The 13,000-nt window shown below is 40.0% G+C and overlaps 1 protein-coding gene across 1 annotated transcript in view; it reads left to right on the plus strand.

Annotated features, from left to right (window-relative positions):
• Positions 1-11,681, plus strand: part of TUBGCP3 (tubulin gamma complex associated protein 3) — a 53,695-nt gene extending 42,014 nt beyond the window's left edge. The window contains exons 14-22 of the mRNA XM_030477066.1: positions 780-969; positions 2,255-2,390; positions 3,131-3,199; positions 4,015-4,150; positions 6,731-6,819; positions 6,954-7,085; positions 7,448-7,588; positions 8,168-8,284; positions 10,532-11,681. Of these exons, the coding sequence (XP_030332926.1) occupies positions 780-969; positions 2,255-2,390; positions 3,131-3,199; positions 4,015-4,150; positions 6,731-6,819; positions 6,954-7,085; positions 7,448-7,588; positions 8,168-8,284; positions 10,532-10,690 (1,169 nt within the window). The 3' untranslated portion in view covers positions 10,691-11,681. The remainder of the gene's footprint in view (positions 1-779; positions 970-2,254; positions 2,391-3,130; positions 3,200-4,014; positions 4,151-6,730; positions 6,820-6,953; positions 7,086-7,447; positions 7,589-8,167; positions 8,285-10,531) is intronic.
• Positions 11,682-13,000: the final 1,319 nt, after the last annotated feature.

A 13,000-nucleotide genomic window follows, 5' to 3' on the forward strand; every position in this document is an offset into this window, starting at 1 on the left:
TGGGGGTATATCCTTTAATGCTGACGAAGGTTTGAGTCTTAATAGTTGGCAGTCCAGTATTTAGAGTTTTGCTCCATGTTGCCTGAAGAGGTCACACTTCCTGCTATCTTGTAACAGTCTTATTGCAGTCCCTTTCTTGATAAGCTTGTAGTTGTAGAAGAGAGTGAAATACACTTCCTACTAAAGGGCAGTGTCCTACTTTCTGCCCCCAAATTGCCATGTATTAAAGGTGAAGAAGAAAACATCAGGTTGCTGGCTGTCCCCCAGATAATACAAGCATATTCCCTCCTTGCTCATTCTGACTTCTACTCGGGAACTCTTTTCTATTAAATGTTCTGGCTGATTCTTTGATTTCCACACACACACACACACACACACACACACTTAGAAGTGACTTTTGATTTAGATCTCCCCTCCGCCCCCCGCAAAGCTTTTCCCTATGAGTTTTTAGAGCTCCTTCAAATTATTTGATTCTTTAAATTGCAGTATTTCAGCAAGCTTAAAAAAAATAAATCACTTAAAGTGATGAAATAACATGAGCTCTTATTGGAAGGTACAAGCTGGGCAGAAAATAGAAGTAATAATGTTGATGTATAGGCTGCTTTAGAGTAGCTTTTGCTTTGGCTATGTGTCCTGGTTTTGTATACGACAGTGGATCAGAATAAATAACAATTTATCTGCTTGTATGTTTCAATTCCAAAGCTTGTTTGCCTTCATTTTGGAAAAATACTAATTTTTACTTTCCTTTTTTTTTTTGGTTTTTTTTTTTTTTTTTTTAGCTGCTGATTTGTTCACAGATCTGGAAAATGCATTTCAAGAGAAAATTGATGCAGCTTATTTTGAGACCAGCAAATACCTGTTGGATGTTCTCAATAAGAAGTACAATTTACTGGAACACATGCAGGCCATGAGGCGATACTTACTACTTGGTCAAGGAGACTTTATCAGGCATTTAATGGACTTACTCAAGTAAGAGAGTAGGAGGGGTAGTTATGTTGAATTTTTGATGCTTGCAAATGTGCATGATCAGCACAGAAACTGCTTTGCTTTTGGAAGAGGACCCTTTAAGTATCTTATTACTCAAGGGTTTAATTGAACAACTTTTATATTCTATTTTGCATTTAATTTCTTTGACCCTGAGGCTTAAACTTTGTTCTTCCTTTTTGATAGGAAGTATATACGGTACTATTTCAATTGTCTTGAAAAGTTGGACTAGTACAGATACCTTTGCACTGACCCTGTGACAGCCTCATGGATGTTAGCACTTCTCTCACTCCTGTCAGCAAGTTTAAGCAGAAAAGTTCTGTTGCTGTTGATGTCACTAGTTAACATTGCTGTGAATGTTAGGCCTTTATATTTTGGAGGTGTTTGGTCCAAAACATTGTGTCAACACCCTTCAATGCATTTTTAAAAATTTAATTGATGCCTCACCAACCTCTGTTTTAAGCAGTCAGGTGCACCCACAACTATCAGTTTCAGTTTTTGAAGTGTATTTGCAAGACCGCTGCTTTTACATGATGGTGCTACTGACGACACTTAGTCTGTCAAAAATGTTTTTTATAAAGCTTTCGTTTGGTCTAGAAGGCTTTGTAATAGAGCTTCCATTAACTTGTTTGTAGATCAAAATCAACATTGTCTGGTGACGATTTGTACATGACTGTGCTTTTTAAAGTGAAAATTACTGTGAAGGAGAATAAGGTTGGTTGTAGAGTCAGTATTACATTTGAGGTAGTAGCAGTGAGAGACTTTCCAGTACTGGTCGTAGGGGAGAGTAGTAGTGCAGGGTACTTGCGTGTTGCAACTCTTTAGAAAGTTTAAGTTACATAGAGGGTGTGGGTTTGTGTGATTCTGCCAACACTTCTAAACCTGTGATGGCTATCAGCAAGTCTCTCAAAACTGAAATTAAATTATTGGTTTGATGTATTAATGATGCAATCTGCTTCATTTTAAATATGAATGCAGCTCAAATTACAGAGTAGTTACGCTAGCAATCCTGGTAATTTCAGATTATTGGCATTAAATGAGGATAAAGTTACTCCACATGCTGATGTGCAGATGTATAGCTGCATATTAATAGACATATTCTGCTCAAGTATTTTGCTCATTGGTTTTCTTTGTGGTTAAGACAAAGAGTAATATGAGAGGTTTTAAAGTCTATCAGAAAAGTGTTTTACTGTGTGCTGCAGTTATTACTAAATTGCTGCTGCAGAATATCTCAGTAATGTGCCATGACTGTTTGTTTCATAACCACCAGGCCAGAGCTTGCACGACCAGCTACAACCTTGTATCAGCATAATCTAACTGGAATCCTTGAAACAGCGGTGAGGGCAACTAATGCCCAGTTTGATAATCCTGAAATTCTCAAACGATTGGATGTTCGACTTCTGGAGGTCTGTTGCATGATGGTGACTCTGACCTGACCTGTGTGTGTGTATACATGCAGAAATCTATATGAAAATTTTCATATGTGTATATAGTAAATACATTTCCCCCTCTCTTTCCACCGAAGTCTACTTTGAATCATGTAAACCTAATCTAATAAGTCTTCTTTTACCTTTTCCTGCCTATTGTCTATTACGAAGTTAAGCGTTTGGGGTGTAACAGTAAAGAATGCTGGTTGCCTGGTTTGAGGCTCTGCAAACAGCTCCTACTGCTGTTGTCTTTACAAGAATCTGGGGGGTGGTCTCTCTGTCACCAGTAGTTTACAAAGAGTGAAGCAATGAAAGTGCATTTCGTGGAGACCTCTGGTAAGAAACTGGAGTTCATGAGAAAGCTCCAGGCACAGAGGTGGGAGTTCACTTGATGAACCGTGGTATCTGAAATAAGTCTGTACCTTAGGTTGAGTCTTGCCTAAGAAGAAATTTTCCTTCCCTTTATTTTCTTTACTGGCTCCAGTGGAAAAACATTGACATTACCAACATCAGCATTTGGGTGAGATGAATCCCACCCTTGTGTCAAACTTTGATTCATTTTTGCTTAATCTACTACTTTCAACAAGGATCTGCATCTCGAATTGGTATGGATCCTTGTTTCTTCATAGGCTGTGGAGAATGGAAGAGTAAGCAAGAGTTGGTCTTCAGCACTAGTGTGCTCTGATAATACACTAAAATAGCATATCTTTTTAATACAGGTGTCTCCTGGGGACACTGGATGGGATGTCTTCAGCTTGGACTATCATGTTGATGGGCCAATAGCAACGGTAATGTCATATACTGTTGTCTGTGAATATCTCAAATATTGAATTGAATTGCTAATTTTTAAATTTTTTTTCAACTGAAATAACCTTCTTTTATTGTGGAGTATGAGATCAGAGAGACTTTTTTTTCATCTAGGATGCACCCACTGTATAAACAGTGGAGCTAAAATCTCAATTCTTATAAATTAACCATGAGTGCTGAAAAGCTACATTTAAAACAATAATTACTGAAAATCAGTAATTCATTTGTTCCAGCAGAGATTTTAGCAAGTACTTAATAAATGGAGTGCTCCTCTTCTCCCATCATTACTAGTTTGTAGCTACTAATTTGAGATAATTTGCAAGGAACTGAAGAATGTATTTGAGGAGAACCTATTTGTGCCATCTAAATTAAATTTGATAGGTAGTGTTCATTAGAACTACTGAGAAAATAGCTGCACTATTGATCAGAATGCATTTAGCCTCTGTGAAGAACTTCCATTTTTTTTAAAAACAGGACATCAAAATGTGAGTCTGACCAGCAGAAGGAATTTTCATATGTAGTTTGGAAAGAGCACAATGTTTAGGCTTTGTCATGTTCATCCCTTCTTACACTTCCTGCAGTGTCCCTGTGCCTGCTTGAATGTTGGGTAACTCAGTTCAGCCCATGAAGGGGGATCTTTCCAAAAGCTCTCAGTTATCCAGGGTTTTTGTTTTGTCAATATTTGTCAATAGACTGCATGGGTCAGATAAGATGGACTGTGAAGAGGTTCTTGGTCCTTCAGAACATACAGTAAGTCTATTAAATTTATACTGATTTTTTTTTTTTTAATTTGTAGGTATTTACACGTGAGTGCATGAGCCACTATCTAAGAGTATTTAATTTCCTTTGGAGAGCAAAGCGAATGGAGTATATTCTTACTGATATATGGAAAGGGCACATGTGCAATGCAAAGCTTCTGAAAAGTATACCAGGTGAGAGAAGCCCAAATGGATGATACTTGTAAACTGGATTTAGATGACTGCATCTTATTTTAAACTGTTAAGAGGGGAGACAGATTAATTTTATGTTTTATTGCTCCTCTTGACTGACTGTTTAATGGCAGATGATGATGAGGATAACATTATTGTAAATGGAAGTCTCCTGTTCGTTTTACTTAGTCCTTGGTTGTGACTTTTTGTAGCAGTGAGCAGATGAAACATCCCATTCTGGAAGAATACCCTTAATCTTCCATCCCCTTTCTTCATCTTCCTTGTTAACTTCCTATCTGTAACTTGTGTCTCCCTCTTTCTTGTGCTGGAAGTAATAAGTCTCACACATGCACACTTCTGAGTTTACTAGTTTTACCTTCACTCATTCCCTGTGCTTTTATTTAGCTAAGAACAGAGGAGGCTAAGAAAAGAAACAGATGTTTGAGAAGAAATAGAAAAGCTCTTAATTATAGTGACTCTAGTCTGTGTCTAATGGACTGGGACTTTTTGATCCTATTTCTCAGCTGAGAATATAGTCGTATTTGTGAGCATCTGTACTGGCTCACTCTTGACTTTTTTTACCTACCTACATTTCTCTCAGTAAAAAAAATAGCTACTGAAGGTTATGCTTCTTTGTGGCATAGTAATATTTACAAAGATATATTTATGTTTTTATAAGAAGAAACTGTTTGGCGAATGGGAGTGGACACCTTGGCCTCAGGAGTTCCCTGGGAAACGATCTTTTGCAAAGTCTGCTCTAGCGCACAAGGCTGATCTCTGGAACTGTCATGATGACTAGGTTTCCTTTCTGCTTCTGTGAGATAGGATTTAGTTCACTGTTATTTCCCTGTCCCAAATAAGTGCTTGTTTGACTTGAAACCAATGGCCTATTGCATTCTTGCTTTCTGTTCCCTTTGAGACTAGGATGCAGTTAACAAATTTTATTCTCATCGCCTGAGGGTCTTCGGGCTCGACCTGTCTCCCATGGGTAGGGTTTCATTTGTTCCTTTGTTCTCAGGAGGAAGTTTGGGTTTTCTCCCACCACCTCTTGAGAGGCCTTTCTTATGCTTTGCCATAGACCAGTGTTCTGTAGGATAAAGCTCAGTTGCTAGTCGCCTTTAGGTTTGGCTATGTTTAAAGTGACAAAGAACTTCAAAATGCTGGCCAAGCCACAGCTGTTGTTAGCAGAAGGAGCTGAGTGCTGTATTTCTTGGTTTGTGCCTCTGTCAAAGGAGAGTATGTTTACAAAGACCTGTACTGCCTTCTGCCTGGAGGGACGGGAGCCGTTTTTGCTCACTGGCATGTCTAAGTTGGAAGCTGTGAGTAGAATTTTTTCTAAAATAGGTGGAGCCCAGCACCAGTTTTTTGAAGAAGTAGTAGAACTTGGTTTTATTTTCTCTCTTTCCCTCTAAAACAGTACTTGGCCATTCCAATTACAAAACACCAAATGAAAGAGAGTAACTGATAGGGGGAAGCAGCTGCAGGGTCTTTTGTTTTTCAGCCACAAAGAGGTAGCATTGACTTTCAAGGATAGCTTTATTCACAATTCCCAAAAAGTTGTAACAGCCAGGAATTTTAATGCTTTAAAAGAGTACTTCTAGACAGCAGTGCCAAGCTCGCCCTTTTCCTCTCAGCAATTGGAAGAAACACAGATGTATCCAACTTACCAATGCCGAAGTATTTCTGTTGTTTAGCCAACCCTGTAGAGGTTGTTTTTACTGATCCTTTTTAAAGTAGATGTAACATAATGTGTTAGGGATAGTTTTCCTGCAAAGGCATAAGAAATGAAGAATAGAGTATCTTGTAATATCCTTCAGATCATTAGATGGTCCTGTAACATCCCAAGATATGAAAATGTAGAATTCCTTTTGTAGTAGGCTCATATGTCTGCAATGGCCAATTACTTTGGCAGGCTTGTAGAAATTATGTCCTCTGTCTGGATATCTGCCTGATTCCAGAAGGGTAAGTATCTTCATTCCAGAGAATTTCTGAAGTTGATAGTAATCTTGATATTACCCTTCCACAACAGAGGTCCCCTCGCTTACAGGTGGGCAGCTGAGGCCATTAGTGATTTGCCTGTTGGTCTGTGTCGTGGATTAAGGAATTGAACCTGGACCACATGAGCCATGAATTCCCTACTGCTGTCACAACCACCCTCTCTTTTGGTCTCAGTGTAGCTAAGTAATGCAAAAATACACTCTCTGTGTTTTAAAGGCTGATGGTAAGAGGTGTGAGAGGCCTCACAAGCAGCTGCAAATCTGTGGCCTCAGATTTTCAACTAAAAGAACACATGGGACATTAACTGTATTTTGGTCTCTTGAGACTGAGAGCATCTTTTACACTTGTGATAGTCAGCAAGTTTTCAGCACTGTCTGAGCACACAGTTGGTGTCATCTTCGACTCACAGTTTCTAGGAGTAAATTGTGCAATGTTATTTGCTCATCTGTTGCCAGATAGTGTTGCTTCTACCATCCAAGATTGGTGGCTGTTTTATGAAGTATTCTGTTTGGTAGAAAAAGCTGGTTTGATGGCTCTGCCTGTCCTTGTGGTCTTTAACATGCCATCTCTTTGGATTTTTTACAGAGCTTTCTGGGGTGCTGCATCAGTGTCACGTTCTGGCATCAGAAATGGTCCATTTCATTCATCAAATGCAGTATTACATTACATTTGAGGTATACTCTATCCACCTAATTAGTTGCTTAAAAATGAAGTACTTTTAATATTCTGTATGTGTTGTGTGTCTTAAATTTCAAAGAGCTTGTCATCTAGCAAATCAAAACAGCCCAATCCTGAATCATTGCTCCAGGTGCTTGAATGTTCATGGGATGAACTCTGGAACAAGGTCCAACAAGCACAGGACTTGGATCACATCATTGCAGCTCATGAAGTTTTTCTAGACACAATCATAGCTCGGTGCTTGCTGGATAGTGATTCCAGGGTAAGTCTTCTCCTTTGCATTAGGTTGTAGCTTTGTGATCTTGGCTTACATGTTAGGAACCACCTTCTCTTATGTTGTAGGAGCAAGGGGAAAAGTAAATTTTCTTCCTCTGATATAACACCTTATTGTGGTAGGCTCTGTACGTAATCCCCAGCACAGATACTGATCATAAAACTTGTTGCAATGTGAGCCAGTTGCTTTTGGTCCTAAGAAGCTGTGTGATCATGCAACAACTGACTTAGGGCTTTGCAAAACTGTCTAGCTCATGTTCTGTCAGAACTCATGTTCTGAAGAATGGTAGTAACTTAAAACTCTTTTGCTGTACAACTCTTTCATTGTTTTGTTGTTCAACTGTCTCACAGGTACTTCTCAACCAGCTCCGAGCTGTTTTTGATCAGATCATTGAGCTCCAGAATGCCCAAGATGCAATGTACAGAGCTGCTTTGGAGGAGTTGCAGCTGAGGTTGCAATTTGAAGAGAGGAAAAAACAGCGTGAGCTTGAGGTACAGTAAGAATATTACTAAAACTTGAAAATTAATTGAGGCAGATATACTTGTCTTTTGATATATAGAAGATTTTAGGTATCATGTAGAGGTACAGCAAAAATGAAAATGTAGTTGGGACAAATGTAAAAGTCATCAGCACTAGCTAGTGATTTCAAACAAAACTGCTGAATGGTGTTTTTCATTTCTCTCTTGACCAAAACCTCTAGGTCAGTAGATTCTCTAGGAGGCTTTGGAGGATGAGAAATCTAGGGCTCTTTTGGAGAAGGAAATAGAAGAGGCTTTAATACTCTGAACCCTTTTGCAGAAAATGCCATAGCTCCATGCCTGCCTTCCTACTGTCAGCCTGTGGGACATGCAGTGCTGCTGTGAGACTCTCCTGCTTGCTAACCTCAGATTCCTTTCGTGTGCTGTACCAACCACCAAGGGGACTGATAGTTTCAATATTAGAGGTTCCATGTTTGGCTTCCTATGGCAGTGGATGGTTTGTATAAACATGGTGGTTCAGTTGGGTAGAAAGTGGCCCAATTAGCAATTTTCATCATGTGACAGTTGACCTCTTATTTGTTCTCTGTGTAGGGAAAGTGGGGTGTAACTGCATCAGAAGATGAAGAAGAGAGCAGGAGGATGAAAGAATTTCAAGACTCAATACCCAAAATGTGCTCACAGCTGCGAATACTCACTCACTTTTACCAGGTGCCCCTTAGATTTTTTTTTCTAATATGGATGCTGAGCTTTGACATATAGAAATCAAATGTTGAGGAGGTGCAATTTCTGTATTCGTGTGTGCAGCTTGTTGATCTTGGTTCTTAATTTTTTGCTTCTTTACTTAGAAGCCTGTATTTGCTGCTCTTCAGTAGACAGTAGGTTTTGCGATCATGTATGTTCCCCTGACAAAGGGGAATAGTCTCTTCATGTAACTCTCCTCCTTCAGCAGTAGAAGTAATAGCTATCTTCTGGTGTAATCTGAAAAAAAAAAGAATCATCCTTCTGCATTCCATTTTTTTTTCTCACCATCTTTGCAAGTCACTGCTATTAAAGACTGCAGAAAGGGCCCTTATTAAGGGCTTGACACTTGATTTTAAGTGCACTGAAATGGGTAAACTGTTTGGGCGAACATGCACAGGCTGTCTTCTTCAGTGGTAATTATTCTGTCTTTTTCTTAATGTGTTATATCTAATTCTAAAGTTCCTGTTCACCAGAAAAATCAGCTGTTAGATTTCAGGAAAGTGTTACAGAAAGCGATGAAAGGGAAGGACAAAGTGTTATGGGCCACAGCAGCTTTTCAGGATTAGAACCCAGGTCAACTGAAAACCTATCCCAACTCATCTCTTGACTTTGACACATGAGGTGCTCTTAATGCACTGTAATGTACCTTTTAATTTCTCTTATTTATCACCTTTGGCATGCCTGAAATTAGGATTTTTTAATAATGTTGGTACTGAACTTGGCTTAATGCTGTAGAACCTGCTTTCTTTCTTGATGTTGGTATTTCATGTATATTTCTTTTCTTAATTTCTGTAAATACACATTTAGACAAATATTAAATACATAAGCATGCATTGTTTCCCTAAGTAAATGAATGAGATTGAAGTGGGTTTGTTGGGTTGTTACCCATATTTTCTTTTTATCTTGCAAGAGTATGATTGGTTCTTTACACCACTTATAGTTGTGACTTAGCACCTGTACAGCATGTGCAGGGCACTTCCCTTTTCTCAAAAAGGATTTTCATCAGATCCTTTTCTGTATTGCCTATAGCTTTGCCAAGCTATAGCTACTCTGGATGAAGTGCTGCATTGTCAAAAGTGTTCAGTTCATACAGAAGTTTGAAGGAAACCAGAATAGTATACCCAGGTTATAAAATACTGGTGGCTTTTGTTAAAAACTATAGAGATCCCGAGATTTGAGGCAAGGACTTCAAATCTGGGCAGAATTTGCTCCTGGGCCCAAATATTGCAGTTCTCCCTCCCAGAAGAATATGGAGCCAAATTAAGTGCAGGCTGTAGTTTTTGTACTCTACAGGATTGCTACAAATTGCCAATATAGCTTTTGCCTGCTTGGACTGTATTCTTGCTGGACCCTACTTTTTGCGTTTTTCATGCATTTTGCCTGCATTTTCCATGAAGGACTTCCCTGGCCAGCCTTGGTCATCTTTGGCAGTAATGGGGTGCTCTAGTTACGGGTATGTCCTTGTTAGTATTTAGTGGAGGTCAGGAAGGAGCTTTTCAAGTGAGTCTTCCCGTGCTCCCAAAGTCCTCTTCTTTCCTGCATGCTGTGGAACTTCTACAGCTGCTTGGCTAGAGCCGTATGGGAGGATGGGCTCCAGAAGCATGCCTTCCACATGCTGAGTGCAAGTTTCATTTAAGAACTGCTCCAAATGCATAGAGTCTAGCTTTTGGGTCTGTAGCACTGACTGCCCTAATTGGCAGATGCACTGTTATGCTGGGGTGCTACTTGCTGCTGTATAACCTACATCAAATATGAATTTGTAAAGTGAACAGTGGTCTAATGCTGATCTGGCCTGCATTGTACATGCAACATGGACACAAAGTGAGGTCTCCTTTTGGCGTTGTTCAGGTCTTGAATGGTGTCCTGGCTGTGGTGGGGCTGCCGTGGGAGGGCTGGGGCAGCAGCACAGCACAGCTCCCCTGCAGGCGCCTTCATGGAGATGGAGGGTGCCAGCAGGGCACAGCAGGGGTGGTTTGAAAGACAGGGCTGTTTGAACTGGAGACTCTGATGTGCACGGCAGACATTTGAAGATAGTGAAGCTCTGGGATTTTGCAGAAAGAATGAATCCATGATAACTGGTTTGCTAACAATTGGGTATAAATGCTCGTGCTTGCCCTTTCCGGATTCCCTGCTCATTGCCAGGCTTGGGCAGCACCTGGCATCCCTGTGCAGAACACACCAGTGACGTCTCTTTGGTTTTTCTTTCTCCTTCAGGGAATCGTCCAACAGTTCTTGGTTCTGCTGACAACCAGTTCTGATGAAAGCCTTCGGTTTCTTAGCTTTAGATTGGACTTCAATGAACATTATAAAGCAAGAGAGCCAAGGCTTCGCGTGTCATTGGGCACTAGAGGCAGACGAAGCTCCCATATGTGAAACAACTGCGAAGGACTGCACCTCGGTATCCGAAGGACGTTGAACCTCTTGTTGGACAAGGCAATCAGTGTTGACATAGTACCACCAAATCGTGCGTGATCGGTGTCTGCCATTTCTGGAGTCAACATGTTTTTTGGTCATGTGATTGTGTGACACTGTATAGCAGAAAGCAAAAACAGTAGGGTTTTTCTACACAGACATTTCTAGAATTACCAGACTAAATGGGCTGATTGAACCTCTTCCAACCAACTTCTTAAACCATCCTTTTAAAAAGTTGCCAATTTAATTTGAAGCTTTCTGAGTTCTCTCCACTGTAACTTATATCTGTGTCCAGGAAATCACATCTTTTGTTTATAGAAAGCACCCTTTCCTTTTTTAACAAGAAAATAAGAAGGTTATTTTTTCTATATGTACTTGTTCTCTGAAGAGAGCTTTTGTTAAAGCAAACAGATGAGGACCCAGACCTGATGTCCCTGTTAAGAAGCTATACAGCATTTCATTATGCTGATTTTTTTTCAGTGTTGTGATGTGTTTGACTGTGTGAGAAACTTTGTATCAGGAGACATAAACTTCTATTTAATTTGTTGTTGTTTTCAAAGTTAAACTGAAATGAAAAAATCTAGTAGGGAAATTCTATGGTTACTGTACAGGACAAAACTATAGAAGTAGAGCAGGAGTGTATTTGTTGCACATAAGATCTGAAAAATGAAGTTAAAGCCTCAGTACTGTTAAAAGAAGGTGTTGGTTAAGACTGAATTGAATGAAGTAATTGATGTTCAGAATAGGATGTGTAGAAACAAACTGACTTGGCTGATGTTGACTTCATTCTTTTCCCTTCCCTATTTTTTCATTGTAAATATTTATATATTGCTGTCCAGGTGTTGGGGAGAGGGGGATTCTTCTTTTGCAAAGTTGTCATTATATCAGGTCATTTATTATGTTCCACAAGTGCAAGCTTAGAAAAATAAAAACACGATTATCTTTCAAACAAGTATTTTGCTTTTTGTAACTGAAAGATTATGACTTTTTCCACAGGGTAAGAAAGGAAAAGCTTCTGGTTAGGAGTGTATTGTTTTACAAATCCCTACCCATTATAGGATTTTTGTATGAGTCTTATGTATACTTAGAGTTGTATGGAATTCATTGATTAACAGTTACCCTCAGATCAACCATGTCTGTGGCCTCTTTTGCCCTTATTCTGCTTGAGCCCCCAGGAAGCAGAGGCACCTCCCAGGCCATGCACCATCCCAGAGGCTGCTCTCAGTCATGACAGAGGTGAACTCTCATCATGGGGACGATGCACCGACTTGCAGCTCTGGACTAGCAGGTTTGCCCTCTGGGCATAAGGATTCCTGTTACTGTGCAGGCCTTGGAGTCCTTGCTTTTATTGAGTAAAACACATAAGGCTTATAACCCTGTACTCTTCAAGGACCTGCTGGTGCAGCTACCTGGCAGGCAGCTTTTCAGTTGTAAGAAAATACAGAATCTGAAGCCAGTCATACTTGTGTGCTGAAGGAAAGATGAAGGATGCCAAGATAGGCATCACAAGGTCACAAATCACTTGACAGGCAGGAGTATTCTGGTTTTGTGGGCGTGATGGGAGCATATTGTTCTTGTAAAGTCTGAAAGAACTACAAAGCTTATGTGATTGTTTTTTGGCTGAAACTGTTGGAAAAAAAACCTTAGCTGCATGAGCACTCTTTTGGCCGTTGCCTTGAGACAAGTTACATGATCCCATGTGTCATCAGACAGTCCACAGGCAGAGAGGTAGCATCCAGCATCAGAACTAGTTCCAAGTTCTAGGACAAGTTCCAGAGGAAGGTTAAGTTCTGTTTGCTGATAAAATGAATCCACCAGTACACAGGAAACCTGCAATAGTGGCTGTGCCAGGAAAGATCAATTTGAGGTGATTCCGCAGAAAACCATCACTATGGGAAGAGTCCTTACTGCTGCAGTTGCTCTGTGACTGCCAGGCTGAGGGGAATGTTCTGAATGCAGGACACACAATACCTGAGCCTGTAGGGACCTGCCATTGTTCTTGGTGCCCCTTTGTGAAGATCGGTGTTTTATACCCTAACCAGCAGCTGTCATGTTTATTTCAATCTACATGTTTTTTGTAGCTTCTGGTCCTACAATTAAAATTGATGAGTTGTGGTGTAGCAAGCATAGCTTGAGGAAGCCAGTGCCCCCTTCTCAATTAGGCTTGAGCAGTGAAAAATACACACTGACAAAAAGATGTATCTTCGTGATTATCTGTTGGCTCTATACTGTTAAGGCCAGATTCTCATCAAGAGAATGGATCAAAAGTTG

Source organism: Strigops habroptila, chromosome 2, assembly GCF_004027225.2.
Source record: "Strigops habroptila isolate Jane chromosome 2, bStrHab1.2.pri, whole genome shotgun sequence".
Lineage (NCBI taxonomy): Eukaryota > Metazoa > Chordata > Aves > Psittaciformes > Psittacidae > Strigops > Strigops habroptila.